Raw genomic sequence first — 24,876 nt, 5'->3', positions numbered from 1 at the left:
CAGCAAAGAGACGATGAACTATGGAAATTGAATAGTTTCGAGGCACAAGGTTCATTCTATTTTTGTCACAATCTAACCCGATGTAGCGTGTTTACAGTTATTGCACGCCAACTGCGGACGCAAAGCAGACTCTACAATATTCCTTATATATAAATACTCGTGTTTTGCCCAAATTACGTATCGATTATTTATACGGAAAAATATATCTGTTATTTAGAAATTTTCCGACAGAATGATAGTAATTTTCTATTTTTGATGTTATTTAATAATACAATTTGCCGAGAAAAACTTTTGAAAACAAAATGTATAACGTGGCAGAATCAATTCGGCATTTTTCTAAGAATTCGTTTTGGTTAATATTTATCAAAAAAGACGTCGTACGATGTCTTTGTTCTGTATTTAGCAATACACAACTCTGTCTATTTAGGTTAGTTATAATAATTGGCAGAAAATACGTTTGATTACTTCTGAGAATTAAATTATTAAAAGTAATTGATATTTCCCTTTGCGGTATTATTTGATGAGAACACTAATGCTAACCGATTTGTATCTGAATTTCATTACTTGTATATAGGCCTATATTTAAAATAGTGTGTGTGTGTGTGTGTGTGTGTGTATTATGCTGCGAAAATAAAATTACGGGGAAAAAGACAATTTATCACTTAAGAGAAAACTTTATATATTAATATAAAGTTTTCTTTAAAAACAGGTCAACGGATCCTAGGCAATTTTTATTACCATACTAACAAAGTAAAAAAAGTTCGAGTTTATTTCAGTTCTTATTCCAATACATTTCTTTTCCCATATTCGATTTACTAAAAATATTTCTTCTTAAACACTTGAATCCTCTTAACTTCCTGTTATTTATCTTCTCCATAAGTGACGTCTACATCCACTTGTCAAACAGACTACAGTTCTACATTCTATACTTTACAAAACCTAGCACGTCCGGATACTTCTATCGTTATTATTATATTATCTTCGTTGTTTTAATATACGTATTTTTTTAAAAATAATTTTTTCTGAAAGGGAAAAAAGTCAAACTTAACTTTGTATAGCATAAAGTTATCTTTTTTTAATTCCAGAAGTTTACACAAACATTCATACTCTGTACTATGAAGAAAATTCACCATATTTCTTTTCTATTCATATAATCATAAAAATAAATTACTCAATTTCCTTCTTTACAAAATTTATAGCTTTCTAATTCTCATTTCTTATACTACTAATCTTAACAGCTATGAGAAAAAGTCAGATTTCTATTTTCGATAAGGAACTAAAATTCTCAAAGGTACTACAGGTATTTCTATACTTGTAATATTTAATACTTCTCTAAATATAGTTTGGGGAAAAATCTATACAACTTGTCTTAGTTCTTTATAGTTTAAATTTTAAAGAATTACTATTTATTTTTTCATTCTAAGCCATATTTACATATTTTTAACTGTCACGATTGATAAATAAATAAATACCATAAATATAAATATATAATATTGTTTTCATTTACATGGAAATGAATACGTTTTAGATCAATAAATATAAATATGAACGATATAAAACTTCGATATCCCAAATTTATTTATTTATTTATTTGTGAAAAAATAATAATATAATTGAAAAATGTGATTACTATAATCTATACGAAATTTACTTGAAATTTCGTTCAGTTTTTAAAGTTTAAATCTCTTTTCGATGCTAAATTTTCTTTCCAGTCGTACAGCCATTATAAAATTACCTATTTTATACACCAAGCATCTCTTGACGTCAATAAACAAACATTGAAAGTATAAACTTACATTACATAAACCACAAATCCATTCGAAGAAAATAAAATCTACCTATATTTTTCTGACTTAGAATTCATGCTTAATTGTTGGGTTCCCCCCTTCTTTCTTCACGATCTGGAAATTTATTAACTATGTTGGAACTATTATAGATTCTTAAAAATTTTCTTCTGGCTTTTGTTTCATCTCTATCATTACTACTGTAAATGTAGCCATTTTGATACATCGAATAGCATTAGAAACGAAGTATCTACCTTATTATCATTGATTATATTAATCATTCTTCTTTATTTTGTTATTTGAGAGAATTTATGAAAGTATTTTTTAAATGATTTTCAATCAAACTGACTGAATTTCGCCATTTACAGGTTTTATAATTATGCCAAGTACTAAATTTTCTGTCTGCCACTCCCAAAACATGTTATTTATTTCGTTCGTATTTGGCAATCGAGGATTCCGTAGATGATGCGAAACAGTATATAATGCTACATTTAACTTTTACGGGAAAGTTTCAATTTTTTCAAGTTCTGTAGCCAAGTTAAAATTTTTAAAGATTTTTCCAAAAGAAAAAAATAAATTTTTCGGATGTTATCTAAACTTCATTTTAAAGTTAAAATCAAAAGTTTATGTTTTTTGAAAAATTAATAATTGGGTGAATATTTTTGTAGCATTAAAAAACTTTCTACAATTTTTTCATAAAAGCTTTCATAAAAAAACGAACTATTTAATATAAATAATATAAAAATACTACGAAACTAAAATGAAAATATTTTCCAAACTAAAATATGCTTTATTCAAATGAAAAGAAAAATGTTTAAAATACTAAAATACTTAAGATTTAAAAATCTGCATATTCTAACAAAATTATTTCGTATATTTTCGTAAAGAACTCTCTAAAACAGGTTTTCAAGTTTAAAAACTATAAAAACTGATAAAAAGTATTTTCCATCTTAATTACAATTTTAAATTCATAACAAGTACTGTAGTAACAAATATTTCTAAAATAACAAACATTTGAAGGATACATCAATTAGCAAGTAGCGTCATTTAAATTCTAATTTGTTCTTTTCCATTTAAAAATAATAATTAAAACGTCTGTTTTTATTTCAACATATGCATAATTCCTGCTTATTTTGAATAATTATAAATACATTCCACAATAAGTCAATTTTCACAGTAGTAGGTGATTATCATATTATACTACTACATGCGAATTTATATGCATATAGTAATAGTAGTAAATGCCAAAAACTAAATCAATGTCAGTAGCAACGAACAACAGAATTATACTCAAGATATAGGCCTATTTAAAAATAAAAAGAGAAGTATAAAAATTACTTATTTACTTCTTAACTCCTTTTAAATTCAATGTAGTAATTAATATAAGTAAATCACTTAATTTTTTTGAAATTTTATTTCTGAGTATATTTTTGTACTAAGTTCTTTCACCGGGCACTTCTATTAATTTCATTTTTTTAATTTTCAATTAAAATTTTATTTTTAAATTGGGAATGTAGCATTAATAAATAGCAGAATTGCTACTTTAAATAGGATTAAGGATTAAAAGTTAGAAGTTTTTAAATAGAATGTATCAATCCTGTATCTTCACCACACCCATTGTCAAGTGCACCTGTCCTAGAGAATTTTTAAACATTGTTAAAAGATTTTAATATAGAAATTTTTGAAAAAAATTTTGAGAATTTTATATTAAAAATATTTTAATATAATAATAGTTAAAAATCACTTGAATCACTAAAACAGCTACTTTTTTTCTATTCTCAGATCTTTGTAAAATTTAGCAAGTTCGGTAGAAAACAAAATTTGTACGCATGTACTGTACTTGTGTAATGTACAGATCTTAAGTGAAACAAATCCTAATGTTGCACTTAGTATACGTAAGGTGCAAACAACAAGTTTCAAGAATTACTGTATTTTTTTAAAAATAAATAAAAATATTTATTAAATATTTAGAGTGGATCTCCTTCAAAACAGTCTCTTCGAGATATAATGCATATCTCGAAGAACTATTTCCAGCAATTCCAGCTGGAAACAGTTATGAAACTCGGATTTTGGTATGGCCCTTAGAGTCCTCGCCACATATTTTTGTATGGCTTGCATGTCTTCGAAAGTTCTCTCTTCAGTTTTCAGTTTCGAGAAAACGAAAAAGTCAGAGCTAAATCTGGAGAATACAGAGAATGTTCGGCGAATGGGATGTTGTGTTTGGCCAAATACTGATTCATAGACAGTGCTTTATGACAAAGCGCGATGTCGCGTTGAAAAACCCGTGGTTTGGACTGCTACTTTTGTGACTTTTTTCAGCAGTTTGTAAACTTCTGTGGCCGTTTTTCCTAATTTCATACAAAATTTGAACGTGCCACATTGCTCCATAAGTCCGACATTTTGGAGTGAGACGCTGGCACCACAGATGGTCTCCTTTCTTCCCGCCTCTCTGCATCATACGCGAGCTACTGAAACAACTGGTATACAAACGTCCTAATGTCTACACTATCACTGGATACCTCTACCCGCTAACACTAGTTATTATTCTTGGAACTTATTGATTACACCTTGTATATTCTAGATTTATCAAATTCATTAACTTCACAGTGTTTAAAACTTGCAAAGCTTTTTTCTCCAGGGTCGTTTTAAACACTTTAGAGAACCCAATCCAATTTCTTTAGATGATACAGACATGTATTACTAATATATTTAATCCGTGAGATAGAGCGAAGCTCCCGGCCATGGCAGAGTACATTCCTGCTCTAATGCGGCCCTAATTTTTAACTTAAGATAGAATTTTAGCTGAATATAGTGAATTTATCTTACATAAAAATAACAAAAATAAAAGGAAAGAAAACTTTTTCAAAGCAATTTTTAAAATGTTTAGAACTCAACGCGATCACCCAGTTGGTCAGATTCGAACCCGCCTATCCACACCACCACTGGTAGGCAACTATTGTTCAAAAATAATAATTAAACGTATTATCAGCCATTTAAAAAAGTGTTTTAATGCAGATAAAGTTATAGATTAAATTTAATTTTAAAAATAGTTCTTTAATGTAATATCATCGTTAAAATTATGGAGATGTGTCCTCACTGCAAAATTGTTCTGAAAAAAACATACTTGTGGTTGGTTTTAAGATGTAATCGTTCTTTAACAAAAATCTGTTAATATTTATTCATAATTTACAGTTTTTGTAAAAGAACAAATTTTTACAATGCAAAACTATTTACAATTTTATTCTTTGTAGAAGCAAAATTCATTCTAGATAGTTATATTTTAGTTCTATTTCTTTTATCGCATGAAAGAAATAAGACGAAAGTACACTTTTTGTTAGCTTAAACTCTTACCATTGGTAACATTTATCAAGTTTCTTCTAATTTTTAGTTTTTTAATTTATAAAATTTAAATAGCTGAAGTATAACTGAGCAAATTGAAATATTGTGATATAAGAATACAAATACATCAAAGATTATATCATCTCCTTAGGATGAAATGCTGTTCAGATTTTGATTCAAGATCTATTAGTATTAAGAATTTACCCATAAAGAGAATAAAAAATATTTTTTTGAGTTTTTATTTTATTTGATAAACAATATGTTTGAAAAAAAGACAGCTATATTATGTACTGTACAGTATTGGTAATAACTTAGGTAATATTATGCTCAAATAAAATAGTTGAAAGCTACATAATCTACATAACATATAAAAACTAGCTATATGATATGTTCATCAACACACCTTTATATTTAAACTTTATAAAAATAAAATAACAAATAAAACTCACTTATTAATAAATTTGACTTCATACAACAACTTTTCTAATTATAATTTTAGAAAAGATATCGTTAAATTTCAGTTATTACAAATAATAACATTTTAGTTGTAAAAATAATTCTCAGAAATTATCCAAGACTAAATTACAATTGAAAATGATTATTAACAGGAATATGTACACATTGTATTATATGTATTTTCAATTTCCACTGGATTTTTCATTTACTTTTTTAGAGATAAACAAGAATAATAATTGGATTTGCTGAAGTAACATTCCGGAAATAGAAATTGTATTTTAAGGATTGCATACAATCTTTATTAATGTGAATACTGTAAAGTCTTCCACTAAAAGACAACAGAATCTCACTGTAACATATAACATGAATAATTTCTCCTTTTTAATGTTAAAAATTATCTTGCTATTATCTTTATAAATTTTTTAACAACTATTTTATAAATTTTTCAATTTGCACTGAAGACAAAATATTAAGAAATCAAAACTTCTAAATTCAAAACTAACAAAACAGATAAGTATGATTAAGAAGAAAATATCACATAAGTGAAATAGTTTAGTATATTAATAAATTAAAGTAATAGTAATACCATAATAGATTAGTATAGACTATTTTGAAAAAATTACAATACAGTATTTTTGTATTCTGTATTTCATACTTTTTAATTTGTTTTTACTATTTATACTAACAATCTAATTTATGTTTTGGATCAGCAAAGGCAAACTTTTCTAATAGTGTATACTAAAATATGCAAATTTAATTTTTAACAAGTAAAACAGCAAAGCCATTTTTGGGTCGAGACTATGTCTCAGAGAGCGCAAGCAACGCATGCATAAATCTCGCACTCACGCCTGTTTATAGAAACAGTCTCATCATTTTGTAATTTTTTTTGACCCGGTTCTCAGTCCCATGACTACCTGCAAGTCTGGTTTATTTTATGTGAGCCTGATTTGGGCACCAAATACTCTGTGCCAAATTGCAACTCCTGACATGTATGCCTTCATACTGCTACAATGTGCAGACATTGACAGCGATGCTATTTTTAGAGACGAGACATAGTCTCATCAAAAATATTTATGACTAAAGCATTAACTTATCCACATTAATTTAATTTAACTATAACAAAAATATAATTTATACACGTTAAAACCAAATTAAACACAATTTTTTTTGTGTCATTTCACTGCTGCTAATATAAATTTTTCTTGCCTTTTTTTTTAATATCTCATCTACAGTATTATATAATATTTCCTTGTTGTAATAATTTTTTAAATGTAGCATAATATAATGAATTATCAGCCATAATATTCCAGAAGAATATATCACAGACTAAAATTTTTGTTTTAAAATAAATTTAAATAAATCACACTGCATTTAGAATTCTGTTTGTTCATTTTAAATTTTGAAAATTTACCTAAACATTTAACGCTATATCATCACAACTTTTCTTTTTTACATTTAATTTACTAAAATATTATAAATAAATATCATCACTTAATTTAAAACTAGAATAGTGGCATGACTGTTTGCTTAATGATGATATACAATTTGAACTTCCATTTTATTATTATAAAATGATAATTTTCAAAACAAAATTTCTAATTCTTGCATAAAATCAAGATGTAAAAAAATTAAAATTTATCAAATTGTATTATATTTAAATAATAATTATATTTATGTTCTCAATACTTAATAATAATTATTATAATTATAGTTAATTTTCATATTAATTATTATTTTTAATTAATTAAGTTACTTAACATAATATACCACTTTATTACTGAGAATAGCATCACAGCATTAATGACCTAAATAACAAATCATAAAATTTTATATTTCTGAACTACAAATATTCTATTTTTATATTTCTTCAGTCATAATTTACTTATTGTTTAAAATATTTGTTTTAATTAAATCCTTGAAGATTTTTTCAATTGTTTCAAATAAATATTTTGTATCATTATTTCCTATTATCAATTAATTTCAACATAAAATAGTAAGAAATCTTTAATCTGTTTTGTTAAAATTATATATTTCTTATCTAATTTTTAAAATTTTCAAGACATCTCATCTATTTTAGAGTAAAATTAATTAACACTAAAAAAATAACTAATTGATAGAATACAAGGAATTAAAATTATCAATTGATTAATCACTTTTTAACCTTGATTCTTAATTAATTGTTCTTTAGAAGCTTCTGATAGCATTATAACGTTGAAATAAAAATAATAATACTCTAAATATGCATTGAGCTTTATCATGCAATTTCATATTACAAGAATATATTTTTATTAAGGTAATTTAAAGATATCTAAATATTTAATTAATATCAACTATATACCTATATATAAAACTGAACCAAACAAATATACTGTATAACTTCATCTAAAACCAATGATAATGATAAATTCCAATATAATTAATAATTTTATTTGTTTATATTCATTTTATATATAAATGAATATGTTACTATATAGTTATACTCATTAAATATTTATGGTTTTCTTCAATAATACATTTCTTTAGTTCCACATTTCATATCTCAGAGCAATTATCTTTTTAATATAAAATTTTAAAATAATTTTTAAATAAAATATCTACAGTAAATTATTTTTTAAACAGAAAAGCATAGTTTTAATAAACAATATAATAGTGAATACAGCAAAATATAAAGAAAAGAAATTAATAAATATACATTTTAATTTCTAAATTAAACTTTATTATAATAGTATTTATAAATCTTTTTTTCATTCTGAAATAAACATTTTAGCTTATAATAATGTCTAAACCCGTTCAAACATTAAATCAAACTTGAGATTGTAAGCATGCCTTTTCATTTGGACACACAGCATGACTAATCTACCACATACTGAATACAAATAGCTAAATCATGTTCACTTTGTTATTTAAAAAAAACAATATTTCCTTTGGTTTAACTTTATAAGTATAAATTGTAATCTAGAACTTATGAAAATAATGTGTTTTTAATAAAATATTTACTATAAAATTATTTATATTCTAAAGAGTTTAAAAATATTATTGAGTTAATTAATTATTCACAAAATTTAAGTAATGTTTAATGTTTAAAATTATTAAATTAAATAGAAACTATTCATTTTAATACAATTACATTTGTTACTTATTCAGAATTATTATTTAATTATTATGCATTTTATATTCCAGAAACTCTCACCTGGAGATAGAGGAAAACAAAAATTCTCCCTGGTAAAATGAAAATTAGCATAAGGACTACGGGGAAGAAGAAGACTAGTATGACGAGTATGTCTATTTTCTGAAAAGGTGTTAAAAGACAGGAAATCCTCAATATTAAATAATTATATATAAAGGTTATTGAAGAGAATTCAGTATTTGTTAACTACTACAATTTAATCTAAAATTTNAAATATGAACGATATAAAACTTCGATATCCCAAATTTATTTATTTATTTATTTGTGAAAAAATAATAATATAATTGAAAAATGTGATTACTATAATCTATACGAAATTTACTTGAAATTTCGTTCAGTTTTTAAAGTTTAAATCTCTTTTCGATGCTAAATTTTCTTTCCAGTCGTACAGCCATTATAAAATTACGTATTTTATACACCAAGCATCTCTAGACGTCAATAAACAAACATTGAAAATATAAACTTACATTACATAAACCACAAATCCATTCGAAGAAAATAAAATCTACCTATATTTTTCTGACTTAGAATTCATGCTTAATTGTTGGGTTCCCCCCTTCTTTCTTCACGATCTGGAAATTTATTAACTATGTTGGAACTATTATAGATTCTTAAAAATTTTCTTCTGGCTTTTGTTTCATCTCTATCATTACTACTGTAAATGTAGCCATTTTGATACATCGAATAGCATTAGAAACGAAGTATCTACCTTATTATCATTGATTATATTAATCATTCTTCTTTATTTTGTTATTTGAGAGAATTTATGAAAGTATTTTTTAAATGATTTTCAATCAAACTGACTGAATTTCGCCATTTACAGGTTTTATAATTATGCCAAGTACTAAATTTTCTGTCTGCCACTCCCAAAACATGTTATTTATTTCGTTCGTATTTGGCAATCGAGGATTCCGTAGATGATGCGAAACAGTATATAATGCTACATTTAACTTTTACGGGAAAGTTTCAATTTTTTCAAGTTCTGTAGCCAAGTTAAAATTTTTAAAGATTTTTCCAAAAGAAAAAAATAAATTTTTCGGATGTTATCTAAACTTCATTTTAAAGTTAAAATCAAAAGTTTATGTTTTTTGAAAAATTAATAATTGGGTGAATATTTTTGTAGCATTAAAAAACTTTCTACAATTTTTTCATAAAAGCTTTCATAAAAAAACGAACTATTTAATATAAATAATATAAAAATACTACGAAACTAAAATGAAAATATTTTCCAAACTAAAATATGCTTTATTCAAATGAAAAGAAAAATGTTTAAAATACTAAAATACTTAAGATTTAAAAATCTGCATATTCTAACAAAATTATTTCGTATATTTTCGTAAAGAACTCTCTAAAACAGGTTTTCAAGTTTAAAAACTATAAAAACTGATAAAAAGTATTTTCCATCTTAATTACAATTTTAAATTCATAACAAGTACTGTAGTAACAAATATTTCTAAAATAACAAAAATTTGAAGGATACATCAATTAGCAAGTAGCGTCATTTAAATTCTAATTTGTTCTTTTCCATTTAAAAATAATAATTAAAACGTCTGTTTTTATTTCAACATATGCATAATTCCTGCTTATTTTGAATAATTATAAATACATTCCACAATAAGTCAATTTTCACAGTAGTAGGTGATTATCATATTATACTACTACATGCGAATTTATATGCATATAGTAATAGTAGTAAATGCCAAAAACTAAATCAATGTCAGTAGCAACGAACAACAGAATTATACTCAAGATATAGGCCTATTTAAAAATAAAAAGAGAAGTATAAAAATTACTTATTTACTTCTTAACTCCTTTTAAATTCAATGTAGTAATTAATATAAGTAAATCACTTAATTTTTTTGAAATTTTATTTCTGAGTATATTTTTGTACTAAGTTCTTTCATCGGTGTTAGTAGTATCTCGTAAAAGTACACTGACGCCAAACTAATTTTAAACGAGCTTCGATTGTTCGTAAATAACTACAGTAAACAATAGTTCGATTGAAGTCGCACTAGACTATTTGCCAGCAAAGAGACGATGAACTATGGAAATTGAATAGTTTCGAGGCACAAGGTTCATTCTATTTTTGTCACAATCTAACCCGATGTAGCGTGTTTACAGTTATTGCACGCCAACTGCGGACGCAAAGCAGACTCTACAACATTCCTTATATATAAATACTCGTGTTTTGCCCAAATTACGTATCGATTATTTATACGGAAAAATATATCTGTTATTTAGAAATTTTCCGACAGAATGATAGTAATTTTCTATTTTTGATGTTATTTAATAATACAATTTGCCGAGAAAAACTTTTGAAAACAAAATGTATAACGTGGCAGAATCAATTCGGCATTTTTCTAAGAATTCGTTTTGGTTAATATTTATCAAAAAAGACGTCGTACGATGTCTTTGTTCTGTATTTAGCAATACACAACTCTGTCTATTTCGGTTAGTTATAATAATTGGCAGAAAATACGTTTGATTACTTCTGAGAATTAAATTATTAAAAGTAATTGATATTTCCCTTTGCGGTATTATTTGATGAGAACACTAATGCTAACCGATTTGTATCTGAATTTCATTACTTGTATATAGGCCTATATTTAAAATAGTGTGTGTGTGTGTGTGTATTATGCTGCGAAAATAAAATTACGGGGAAAAAGACAATTTATCACTTAAGAGAAAACTTTATATATTAATATAAAGTTTTCTTTAAAAACAGGTCAACGGATCCTAGGCAATTTTTATTACCATACTAACAAAGTAAAAAAAGTTCGAGTTTATTTCAGTTCTTATTCCAATACATTTCTTTTCCCATATTCGATTTACTAAAAATATTTCTTCTTAAACACTTGAATCCTCTTAACTTCCTGTTATTTATCTTCTCCATAAGTGACGTCTACATCCACTTGTCAAACAGACTACAGTTCTACATTCTATACTTTACAAAACCTAGCACGTCCGGATACTTCTATCGTTATTATTATATTATCTTCGTTGTTTTAATATACGTATTTTTTTAAAAATAATTTTTTCTGAAAGGGAAAAAAGTCAAACTTAACTTTGTATAGCATAAAGTTATCTTTTTTTAATTCCAGAAGTTTACACAAACATTCATACTCTGTACTATGAAGAAAATTCACCATATTTCTTTTGTATTCATATAATCATAAAAATAAATTACTCAATTTCCTTCTTTACAAAATTTATAGCTTTCTAATTCTCATTTCTTATACTACTAATCTTAACAGCTATGAGAAAAAGTCAGATTTCTATTTTCGATAAGGAACTAAAATTCTCAAAGGTACTACAGGTATTTCTATACTTGTAATATTTAATACTTCTCTAAATATAGTTTGGGGAAAAATCTATACAACTTGTCTTAGTTCTTTATAGTTTAAATTTTAAAGAATTACTATTTATTTTTTCATTCTAAGCCATATTTACATATTTTTAACTGTCACGATTGATAAATAAATAAATACCATAAATATAAATATATAATATTGTTTTCATTTACATGGAAATGAATACGTTTTAGATCAATAAATATAAATATGAACGATATAAAACTTCGATATCCCAAATTTATTTATTTATTTATTTGTGAAAAAATAATAATATAATTGAAAAATGTGATTACTATAATCTATACGAAATTTACTTGAAATTTCGTTCAGTTTTTAAAGTTTAAATCTCTTTTCGATGCTAAATTTTCTTTCCAGTCGTACAGCCATTATAAAATTACCTATTTTATACACCAAGCATCTCTTGACGTCAATAAACAAACATTGAAAGTATAAACTTACATTACATAAACCACAAATCCATTCGAAGAAAATAAAATCTACCTATATTTTTCTGACTTAGAATTCATGCTTAATTGTTGGGTTCCCCCCTTCTTTCTTCACGATCTGGAAATTTATTAACTATGTTGGAACTATTATAGATTCTTAAAAATTTTCTTCTGGCTTTTGTTTCATCTCTATCATTACTACTGTAAATGTAGCCATTTTGATACATCGAATAGCATTAGAAACGAAGTATCTACCTTATTATCATTGATTATATTAATCATTCTTCTTTATTTTGTTATTTGAGAGAATTTATGAAAGTATTTTTTAAATGATTTTCAATCAAACTGACTGAATTTCGCCATTTACAGGTTTTATAATTATGCCAAGTACTAAATTTTCTGTCTGCCACTCCCAAAACATGTTATTTATTTCGTTCGTATTTGGCAATCGAGGATTCCGTAGATGATGCGAAACAGTATATAATGCTACATTTAACTTTTACGGGAAAGTTTCAATTTTTTCAAGTTCTGTAGCCAAGTTAAAATTTTTAAAGATTTTTCCAAAAGAAAAAAATAAATTTTTCGGATGTTATCTAAACTTCATTTTAAAGTTAAAATCAAAAGTTTATGTTTTTTGAAAAATTAATAATTGGGTGAATATTTTTGTAGCATTAAAAAACTTTCTACAATTTTTTCATAAAAGCTTTCATAAAAAAACGAACTATTTAATATAAATAATATAAAAATACTACGAAACTAAAATGAAAATATTTTCCAAACTAAAATATGCTTTATTCAAATGAAAAGAAAAATGTTTAAAATACTAAAATACTTAAGATTTAAAAATCTGCATATTCTAACAAAATTATTTCGTATATTTTCGTAAAGAACTCTCTAAAACAGGTTTTCAAGTTTAAAAACTATAAAAACTGATAAAAAGTATTTTCCATCTTAATTACAATTTTAAATTCATAACAAGTACTGTAGTAACAAATATTTCTAAAATAACAAACATTTGAAGGATACATCAATTAGCAAGTAGCGTCATTTAAATTCTAATTTGTTCTTTTCCATTTAAAAATAATAATTAAAACGTCTGTTTTTATTTCAACATATGCATAATTCCTGCTTATTTTGAATAATTATAAATACATTCCACAATAAGTCAATTTTCACAGTAGTAGGTGATTATCATATTATACTACTACATGCGAATTTATATGCATATAGTAATAGTAGTAAATGCCAAAAACTAAATCAATGTCAGTAGCAACGAACAACAGAATTATACTCAAGATATAGGCCTATTTAAAAATAAAAAGAGAAGTATAAAAATTACTTATTTACTTCTTAACTCCTTTTAAATTCAATGTAGTAATTAATATAAGTAAATCACTTAATTTTTTTGAAATTTTATTTCTGAGTATATTTTTGTACTAAGTTCTTTCACCGGGCACTTCTATTAATTTCATTTTTTTAATTTTCAATTAAAATTTTATTTTTAAATTGGGAATGTAGCATTAATAAATAGCAGAATTGCTACTTTAAATAGGATTAAGGATTAAAAGTTAGAAGTTTTTAAATAGAATGTATCAATCCTGTATCTTCACCACACCCATTGTCAAGTGCACCTGTCCTAGAGAATTTTTAAACATTGTTAAAAGATTTTAATATAGAAATTTTTGAAAAAAATTTTGAGAATTTTATATTAAAAATATTTTAATATAATAATAGTTAAAAATCACTTGAATCACTAAAACAGCTACTTTTTTTCTATTCTCAGATCTTTGTAAAATTTAGCAAGTTCGGTAGAAAACAAAATTTGTACGCATGTACTGTACTTGTGTAATGTACAGATCTTAAGTGAAACAAATCCTAATGTTGCACTTAGTATACGTAAGGTGCAAACAACAAGTTTCAAGAATTACTGTATTTTTTTAAAAATAAATAAAAATATTTATTAAATATTTAGAGTGGATCTCCTTCAAAACAGTCTCTTCGAGATATAATGCATATCTCGAAGAACTATTTCCAGCAATTCCAGCTGGAAACAGTTATGAAACTCGGATTTTGGTATGGCCCTTAGAGTCCTCGCCACATATTTTTGTATGGCTTGCATGTCTTCGAAAGTTCTCTCTTCAGTTTTCAGTTTCGAGAAAACGAAAAAGTCAGAGCTAAATCTGGAGAATACAGAGAATGTTCGGCGAATGGGATGTTGTGTTTGGCCAAATACTGATTCATAGACAGTGCTTTATGACAAAGCGCGATGTCGCGTTGAAAAACCCGTGGTTTGGACTGCTACTTTTGTGACTTTTTTCAGCAGTTTGTAAACTTCTGTGGCCGTTTTTCCTAATTTCATACAAAATTTGAACGTGCCACATTGCTCCATAAGTCCGACATTTTGGAGTGAGACGCTGGCACCACAGATGGTCTCCTTTCTTCCCGCCTCTCTGCATCATACGCGAGCTACTGAAACAACTGGTATACAAACGTCCTAATGTCTACACTATCACTGGATACCTCTACCCGCTAACACTAGTTATTATTCTTGGAACTTATTGATTACACCTTGTATATTCTAGATTTATCAAATTCATTAACTTCACAGTGTTTAAAACTTGCAAAGCTTTTTTCTCCAGGGTCGTTTTAAACACTTTAGAGAACCCAATCCAATTTCTTTAGATGATACAGACATGTATTACTAATATATTTAATCCGTGAGATAGAGCGAAGCTCCCGGCCATGGCAGAGTACATTCCTGCTCTAATGCGGCCCTAATTTTTAACTTAAGATAGAATTTTAGCTGAATATAGTGAATTTATCTTACATAAAAATAACAAAAATAAAAGGAAAGAAAACTTTTTCAAAGCAATTTTTAAAATGTTTAGAACTCAACGCGATCACCCAGTTGGTCAGATTCGAACCCGCCTATCCACACCACCACTGGTAGGCAACTATTGTTCAAAAATAATAATTAAACGTATTATCAGCCATTTAAAAAAGTGTTTTAATGCAGATAAAGTTATAGATTAAATTTAATTTTAAAAATAGTTCTTTAATGTAATATCATCGTTAAAATTATGGAGATGTGTCCTCACTGCAAAATTGTTCTGAAAAAAACATACTTGTGGTTGGTTTTAAGATGTAATCGTTCTTTAACAAAAATCTGTTAATATTTATTCATAATTTACAGTTTTTGTAAAAGAACAAATTTTTACAATGCAAAACTATTTACAATTTTATTCTTTGTAGAAGCAAAATTCATTCTAGATAGTTATATTTTAGTTCTATTTCTTTTATCGCATGAAAGAAATAAGACGAAAGTACACTTTTTGTTAGCTTAAACTCTTACCATTGGTAACATTTATCAAGTTTCTTCTAATTTTTAGTTTTTTAATTTATAAAATTTAAATAGCTGAAGTATAACTGAGCAAATTGAAATATTGTGATATAAGAATACAAATACATCAAAGATTATATCATCTCCTTAGGATGAAATGCTGTTCAGATTTTGATTCAAGATCTATTAGTATTAAGAATTTACCCATAAAGAGAATAAAAAATATTTTTTTGAGTTTTTATTTTATTTGATAAACAATATGTTTGAAAAAAAGACAGCTATATTATGTACTGTACAGTATTGGTAATAACTTAGGTAATATTATGCTCAAATAAAATAGTTGAAAGCTACATAATCTACATAACATATAAAAACTAGCTATATGATATGTTCATCAACACACCTTTATATTTAAACTTTATAAAAATAAAATAACAAATAAAACTCACTTATTAATAAATTTGACTTCATACAACAACTTTTCTAATTATAATTTTAGAAAAGATATCGTTAAATTTCAGTTATTACAAATAATAACATTTTAGTTGTAAAAATAATTCTCAGAAATTATCCAAGACTAAATTACAATTGAAAATGATTATTAACAGGAATATGTACACATTGTATTATATGTATTTTCAATTTCCACTGGATTTTTCATTTACTTTTTTAGAGATAAACAAGAATAATAATTGGATTTGCTGAAGTAACATTCCGGAAATAGAAATTGTATTTTAAGGATTGCATACAATCTTTATTAATGTGAATACTGTAAAGTCTTCCACTAAAAGACAACAGAATCTCACTGTAACATATAACATGAATAATTTCTCCTTTTTAATGTTAAAAATTATCTTGCTATTATCTTTATAAATTTTTTAACAACTATTTTATAAATTTTTCAATTTGCACTGAAGACAAAATATTAAGAAATCAAAACTTCTAAATTCAAAACTAACAAAACAGATAAGTATGATTAAGAAGAAAATATCACATAAGTGAAATAGTTTAGTATATTAATAAATTAAAGTAATAGTAATACCATAATAGATTAGTATAGACTATTTTGAAAAAATTACAATACAGTATTTTTGTATTCTGTATTTCATACTTTTTAATTTGTTTTTACTATTTATACTAACAATCTAATTTATGTTTTGGATCAGCAAAGGCAAACTTTTCTAATAGTGTATACTAAAATATGCAAATTTAATTTTTAACAAGTAAAACAGCAAAGCCATTTTTGGGTCGAGACTATGTCTCAGAGAGCGCAAGCAACGCATGCATAAATCTCGCACTCACGCCTGTTTATAGAAACAGTCTCATCATTTTGTAATTTTTTTTGACCCGGTTCTCAGTCCCATGACTACCTGCAAGTCTGGTTTATTTTATGTGAGCCTGATTTGGGCACCAAATACTCTGTGCCAAATTGCAACTCCTGACATGTATGCCTTCATACTGCTACAATGTGCAGACATTGACAGCGATGCTATTTTTAGAGACGAGACATAGTCTCATCAAAAATATTTATGACTAAAGCATTAACTTATCCACATTAATTTAATTTAACTATAACAAAAATATAATTTATACACGTTAAAACCAAATTAAACACAATTTTTTTTGTGTCATTTCACTGCTGCTAATATAAATTTTTCTTGCCTTTTTTTTTAATATCTCATCTACAGTATTATATAATATTTCCTTGTTGTAATAATTTTTTAAATGTAGCATAATATAATGAATTATCAGCCATAATATTCCAGAAGAATATATCACAGACTAAAATTTTTGTTTTAAAATAAATTTAAATAAATCACACTGCATTTAGAATTCTGTTTGTTCATTTTAAATTTTGAAAATTTACCTAAACATTTAACGCTATATCATCACAACTTTTCTTTTTTACATTTAATTTACTAAAATATTATAAATAAATATCATCACTTAATTTAAAACTAGAATAGTGGCATGACTGTTTGCTTAATGATGATATACAATTTGAACTTCCATTTTATTATTATAAAATGATAATTTTCAAAACAAAATTTCTAATTCTTGCATAAAATCAAGATGTAAAAAAATTAAAATTTATCAAATTGTATTATATTTAAATAATAATTATATTTATGTTCTCAATACTTAATAATAATTATTATAATTATAGTTAATTTTCATATTAATTATTATTTTTAATTAATTAAGTTACTTAACATAATATACCACTTTATTACTGAGAATAGCATCACAGCATTAATGACCTAAATAACAAATCATAAAATTTTATATTTCTGAACTACAAATATTCTATTTTTATATTTCTTCAGTCATAATTTACTTATTGTTTAAAATATTTGTTTTAATTAAATCCTTGAAGATTTTTTCAATTGTTTCAAATAAATATTTTGTATCATTATTTCCTATTATCAATTAATTTCAACATAAAATAGTAAGAAATCTTTAATCTGTTTTGTTAAAATTATATATTTCTTATCTAATTTTTAAAATTTTCAAGACATCTCATCTATTTTAGAGTAAAATTAATTAACACTAAAAAAATAACTAATTGATAGAATACAAGGAATTAAAATTATCAATTGATTAATCACTTTTTAACCTTGATTCTTAATTAATTGTTCTTTAGAAGCTTCTGATAGCATTATAACGTTGAAATAAAAATAATAATACTCTAAATATGCATTGAGCTTTATCATGCAATTTCATATTACAAGAATATATTTTTATTAAGGTAATTTAAAGATATCTAAATATTTAATTAATATCAACTATATACCTATATATAAAACTGAACCAAACAAATATACTGTATAACTTCATCTAAAACCAATGATAATGATAAATTCCAATATAATTAATAATTTTATTTGTTTATATTCATTTTATATATAAATGAATATGTTACTATATAGTTATACTCATTAAATATTTATGGTTTTCTTCAATAATACATTTCTTTAGTTCCACATTTCATATCTCAGAGCAATTATCTTTTTAATATAAAATTTTAAAATAATTTTTAAATAAAATATCTACAGTAAATTATTTTTTAAACAGAAAAGCATAGTTTTAATAAACAATATAATAGTGAATACAGCAAAATATAAAGAAAAGAAATTAATAAATATACATTTTAATTTCTAAATTAAACTTTATTATAATAGTATTTATAAATCTTTTTTTCATTCTGAAATAAACATTTTAGCTTATAATAATGTCTAAACCCGTTCAAACATTAAATCAAACTTGAGATTGTAAGCATGCCTTTTCATTTGGACACACAGCATGACTAATCTACCACATACTGAATACAAATAGCTAAATCATGTTCACTTTGTTATTTAAAAAAAACAATATTTCCTTTGGTTTAACTTTATAAGTATAAATTGTAATCTAGAACTTATGAAAATAATGTGTTTTTAATAAAATATTTACTATAAAATTATTTATATTCTAAAGAGTTTAAAAATATTATTGAGTTAATTAATTATTCACAAAATTTAAGTAATGTTTAATGTTTAAAATTATTAAATTAAATAGAAACTATTCATTTTAATACAATTACATTTGTTACTTATTCAGAATTATTATTTAATTATTATGCATTTTATATTCCAGAAACTCTCACCTGGAGATAGAGGAAAACAGAAATTCTCCCTGGTAAAATGAAAATTAGCATAAGGACTACGGGGAAGAAGAAGACTAGTATGACGAGTATGTCTATTTTCTGAAAAGGTGTTAAAAGACAGGAAATCCTCAATATTAAATAATTATATATAAAGGTTATTGAAGAGAATTCAGTATTTGTTAACTACTACAATTTAATCTAAAATTTTGTTAATACTAATATTTATGAAAATTAATTGTTAATAATTAAAAACTTCCACAAATTAATTAATTCTACATTATTAAAAGAAAATATTGTATTTTATTATAAATACTACAGAAAATGCTCACTCCAAATATTTAGAAATGGCTTTGTGATATATATCACAAAACAAATGAAACAATTACAAAATTAATCCAATATCTTAAAATTTATTCTAAAAATCTAACTTCAAATAAAGTATGAATTAAATAAAATCTAATATAAATCATTTTAAATCCAATATTACTATTAAATATTTATATGATTCGTACTTATTAATGTTTGTATAATTTATATATTATTTGATTTAAAGTTTAGAAACCTATTCAGATCTAATTCTACAAATTTCTTACATTATTTTACATATATATGTATATATATATAACTGCTGAGAAACTGATATATAATTACATCAGTTACCAGTATTTGTAAATTCTATTGTAAGTGATTTTTACTGAATTATTTTATATAAACATATGTATAATATTTCTTCATCTATCTATACTCATATCAAAGAAATTCTATAAATTCGACACAAAATAATCATAAAAATTTAAAGTTGATATTTTGTCAAAACATATTTATTAAAGTGGACATTTTGTCATATATTCAGATATTTGAATTTTTTTATGATTATAGTTTAATCAGATAACTAGAAACATTTTCAGGAAATAAAATAATCATATTTTTTCATGAAATACAGTAACCTGATTCTCAAATTATGTAAATAAATTTAATCCCATAAATTCTGCATTTGTGTAGAATTTGTAATTATAAATAACTAAACAATCATACTAACAACTATAAAAATACTGTCTGTCTTGTGTAATGAAATAATTTTTTACTTATAAATATAATTTTATAAAAGTGTATAAACAACAATAAATATGTAAATAATAATCACCAAGTTCTTTTAATGAATATGTTTTAAAATATATTTTTACATAAAAGTAATAAAAAAATAAGCACTTCAAATCAAACCTTTTTACAAAGTTTGATCTGAAGTGGCTTACATTTATCTATGGCCTATTTTCAGAAACAAATGCAGGGGGAAAAAAAACAAATTTTTTGGCATATGTCCTTGTGGATGTCAATGATATTTGGTACATTTTGCCCCAAGTGGGTCTGACTGAATCTGTAATAGGTAGCAAATAGGCACTCTTAGTGCGTACATGGAGGAAAGGGTTTAAAGACCAAAAAATGTTTTATTTTTATTTTTTTAAGCTATTTACAGTAAAATTCAATAAATGTGGTTTATGGTATACTACAATACAGAATTAATGTTACTATATTTCATTGTAAATCCTGACACGGCACTTTTTTTCACTGTGGGTCAACTCAGAACCAGAGGCATTACTGGTATGTTCTCATTTGGAAAAAGATTCTTCATTGTTCCCATTATCTTCATCACCTGAATCATCTTTCCACAAAGCATTTTCTTCACTTCTGCCCAAGGCATTGTTAATTGAGCATTTCTTGACCAACTACAGATTCATTCACTTGATCTCATACAGCTTTGATCCACCTTGCAATAATTAAGACAGAGACCTCCTGAATTTTTCCTGGAGTATATGATGTGTCTCTTCCAGCCACATCTCATACTCCTTTGTCACATTGGCTTTTAATGATTTATTAATACTAATGTCGAGTGGCTGAAACAACAGTGCCAATCCCTGGGATCATTGCTAGTTTGGTCTTTTGCTTGGTCAAACTTCTTTTTTTCTTTGTCAGTAATGTGCCCTCTGAATACACATAACACAAGTATTGCTGGAAACCCAAGGCAAGATCCAGGATGGCAGCCAATCTACCATCAATTGTTCTGTCATCAATATCTTCTCTTGCACTCAGATGACTCCTGATAGGAATCTGTCTGTCTTTTTCCTTTGGTACATTTTTCCTCTGAATATAAAATACAGAATTAACTTCTGTTTTTCTGTTGTCATGGCTAGCATGACTGTGATCTAATGTTTCTCATAATCAGTAGTCTTTATTCTGATTTCTTTTTTGCCAGTGTCATTTACTGTAAAATTCCTTGGCATATTGAACCAAGTTGGAGTGTCATTGGTATTGCCAATCTGTCCCATCAAAAAGTTCCTTTCTCAAAGATCAATCGTGTATCTCTGGAAATCCACAAGCTTACTCTCAAAGTCTGCTGGAAGTTTTTGTGCAATGGAATTGTATTGTCTTAGTGAAATTTTTGTCACTTCATCAATTTGTCTACCCAACTTCTGCTTGGTATTTTACAGGAAATACCCATAGGTTAGACAACTTCATGTGATTTAAGGCTAATTCTGACACTTGTCACACACAAACCATCATTATGCATTTGCCAAACTTGCTCTGTCACTCCTTCCTCCAGACCTGGATGACAGACGTTTTTTGGCTTTATAATTTAATTTAGATTTCAATAATGCCAGCTTTGACTTCCTCTATCCATAAATTTGACTTTCATCAAATCCAAATTGTTGTATAGCTGTCCTCTTTCCAATTTTTTCCACAGCAAATATGATTTTTTTCTTGTATTTAGCCATGTAAGAAACACACATTTGTTTTCTGCTAAATCTATCTAAGAGTTGAAAAAATTAAAATGTGGGAATTTGCATTTGATGGCACCATTACATCTAGACTGCAAAAGTAATCACAAGTACACCATATTCAGGTACAGTTTATAATAGTCTACTTTTATACACACTATTTTTCTGAAAGCATGGTCTAAAAGCAACCATGTAAGTTATATACAGTAAAAACTTACTTTTGTGTAAATACAGTATTATAAAAAAATTTTTACGTCTAAAATATTTGACATTGGGATTTAAATTCAGAAATTTGACTAAGATCAACAGAATCAGATTGCTTAGAATGAATTGTTAATTTATGCAATTAACAGGTGTAATAATTTCTATAATAGAAATGTTAATTTAATGTCCAATAATACTGGTCCCATTGATATTGATAGTGACATTATTGAAGAATGTCTTAATAGAAATAAATTTATACAATAGGAACAATCTTTATTTAAAGATATTGTCAATACTATGGGTTCTTAAGATGAACAATCTTCATTTAAAGATGAAGATTTATCAGAAAAAGAATTCAGGAAGCTCAGTCTGGTCTTAGTTTACAAATGTTTTTTGTTTACAGTGGTCTTCTAGTGGTCTTTGCACTATATATGTTTCTGTATGCGTGTTGGTGTGTATCACATACACCAATGTACTGGTACATTACATGTTACACTGAATCCAGGAATGCTGCTCATTTCACAAAATAGCAAAAATTTGCATAATTTATTAAATCCGCACATAAACTGCTAATTTCATAAATTAGGCAAATTTTCTGTTGAATTCACAAAATAAGCTAATTTTGAATAGTTTATTTCGTGAAATTTGCATTTTATATTTTCCAGTAAGATAGCAATATTTATTTTGCTCTTTAAATTATAAGTTAGAAAATGTTAGGCAAGGATTTATTATTATTATTTAATTAATGATATTTTATAACTTATTTCTTAATGAAGTTTGTTTATATAAAGAAATTTACACATTTTAGGTCACATTAAAACATTCAATATCATTCCATTTTTATATATTAATTCATATTTCCAGATTTGATAGCAAAATAACAAAGTAGAATTATAATATAGTTTAAACAGTTTCAATCAATGCTATTTTATTGCTTTTTAATTTTATATTAATGTAAAAAAGTAATGAGTTTACAATGATTGCATCTAATGTCTTAACAAATCAAACTGCTCTTCAAAAACTGCTTTGTAATATTCAATGAAAGATTTGTAAAGCTCATCTTTCATTGAACAGAATATTGTATGACAAAAAATACCACAAGAGACACTGGTGCACAAGAATACTGGTGACAAAAGTAAAATGTAATAAAATTACTTTAAAATATGAAATCAATATATATCAAAATACAAAATTTACTGAAATAATTTCAGTAAATTTTGGATATCTAAGAAGCTGTATGGAAAAAACTAAACAGCATCACAAAAGAAAATTTGTAAGGCATACAGAAATTACTAGAACTTGCAAAAATTTGTATAAATCACAGAAGAGTGTATTTTGAAGTCTGATACTAAACTGAATCATTTCTACCGAAATATTTTCTTTTAAAAATTTAGTCACCAAACTTAGCAGACCTACCTTGTATCTGTTATGGCATTTATTAGTTCTATTTAAACAAAACTAAATTTAAAATTATCAAAACAATAAAAAAGTCAATAAACAATATAAAATAGAATTATTTTTAATGTACTAAATAACATTATGCATGTATTTATATAAATAATATAAATAGATATGTATATAATATTCATTTATTTATTTATACTATTATTCATTTAAAAATTTCATGTTTTCTTTTAATGTGAAAAGAATAACAATAAAAAAAACTTAAAAATAAATAAACAAATAACTATATCTAAATAGTTATGAGTTATGAGAGATATGCTATTATTAATACCACTTTAAATTTAATTCTATATTTATAAAATATTAATAGGCATTAATGATTTACCTTTTGTTTGTTGTGGAGAAGAAACACTCTCCATCTCTTCTGATTTAGTCATGGAAGTCAGAAATTTTGTATTTTCTGTTAACTGATGAGAAGATGCTAGTGGTATTACTAAAAAAATTAATTATTTTTAACTGATATTTTTCATTACACAAATTAAGTAAAAATCACTAAATTATATTTATATAAAATTCAATTAATAAGAACTGATTCCATCAAAAATACAAATATCATTTGATTATGTATTTTTGGAAAGCAGTTAAAAAACATAATAAAAAATAAATATTGTAAGAATAGAAAAGTATACTGTGGAATAAAAATACCCATAAATATCATAAATAATTTTACTCTTGAACAGGCATAATGGTAAGTAAAGTGACTTATTTTTAAGTACATATTCCAAATATAAATTACTGATAAATATTAGATCATCTAGTAAATAAATAATTTTAATTGAAAAGTTGAAGATTAAATTTATTAATATATACTCTTAAATTGTTATAAAACTCTTAAAATTACAATATATATTTTAAGATGTGTTCATATTATAAATCCTTAAAA

The 24,876-nt window shown here is 25.2% G+C and overlaps 1 protein-coding gene across 1 annotated transcript in view; it reads right to left on the bottom strand.

Moving 5' to 3' along the window:
- Nucleotides 1-24,876, bottom strand: part of LOC111623712 (oxysterol-binding protein-related protein 8-like) — a 186,583-nt gene that overhangs the window by 112,952 nt on the left and 48,755 nt on the right. The window contains exons 5-6 of the mRNA XM_023366398.1: nt 24,319-24,426; nt 19,552-19,650 (exon numbers count right to left, since the gene is read on the bottom strand). Of these exons, the coding sequence (XP_023222166.1) occupies nt 19,552-19,650; nt 24,319-24,426 (207 nt within the window). The remainder of the gene's footprint in view (nt 1-19,551; nt 19,651-24,318; nt 24,427-24,876) is intronic.

The sequence above is a fragment of the Centruroides sculpturatus genome, unplaced genomic scaffold, assembly GCF_000671375.1.
Source record: "Centruroides sculpturatus isolate CEXI.00-Female unplaced genomic scaffold, Cexi_2.0 scaffold80, whole genome shotgun sequence".
Lineage (NCBI taxonomy): Eukaryota > Metazoa > Arthropoda > Arachnida > Scorpiones > Buthidae > Centruroides > Centruroides sculpturatus.
This window is presented reverse-complemented; position numbering and strand designations above follow the sequence as displayed.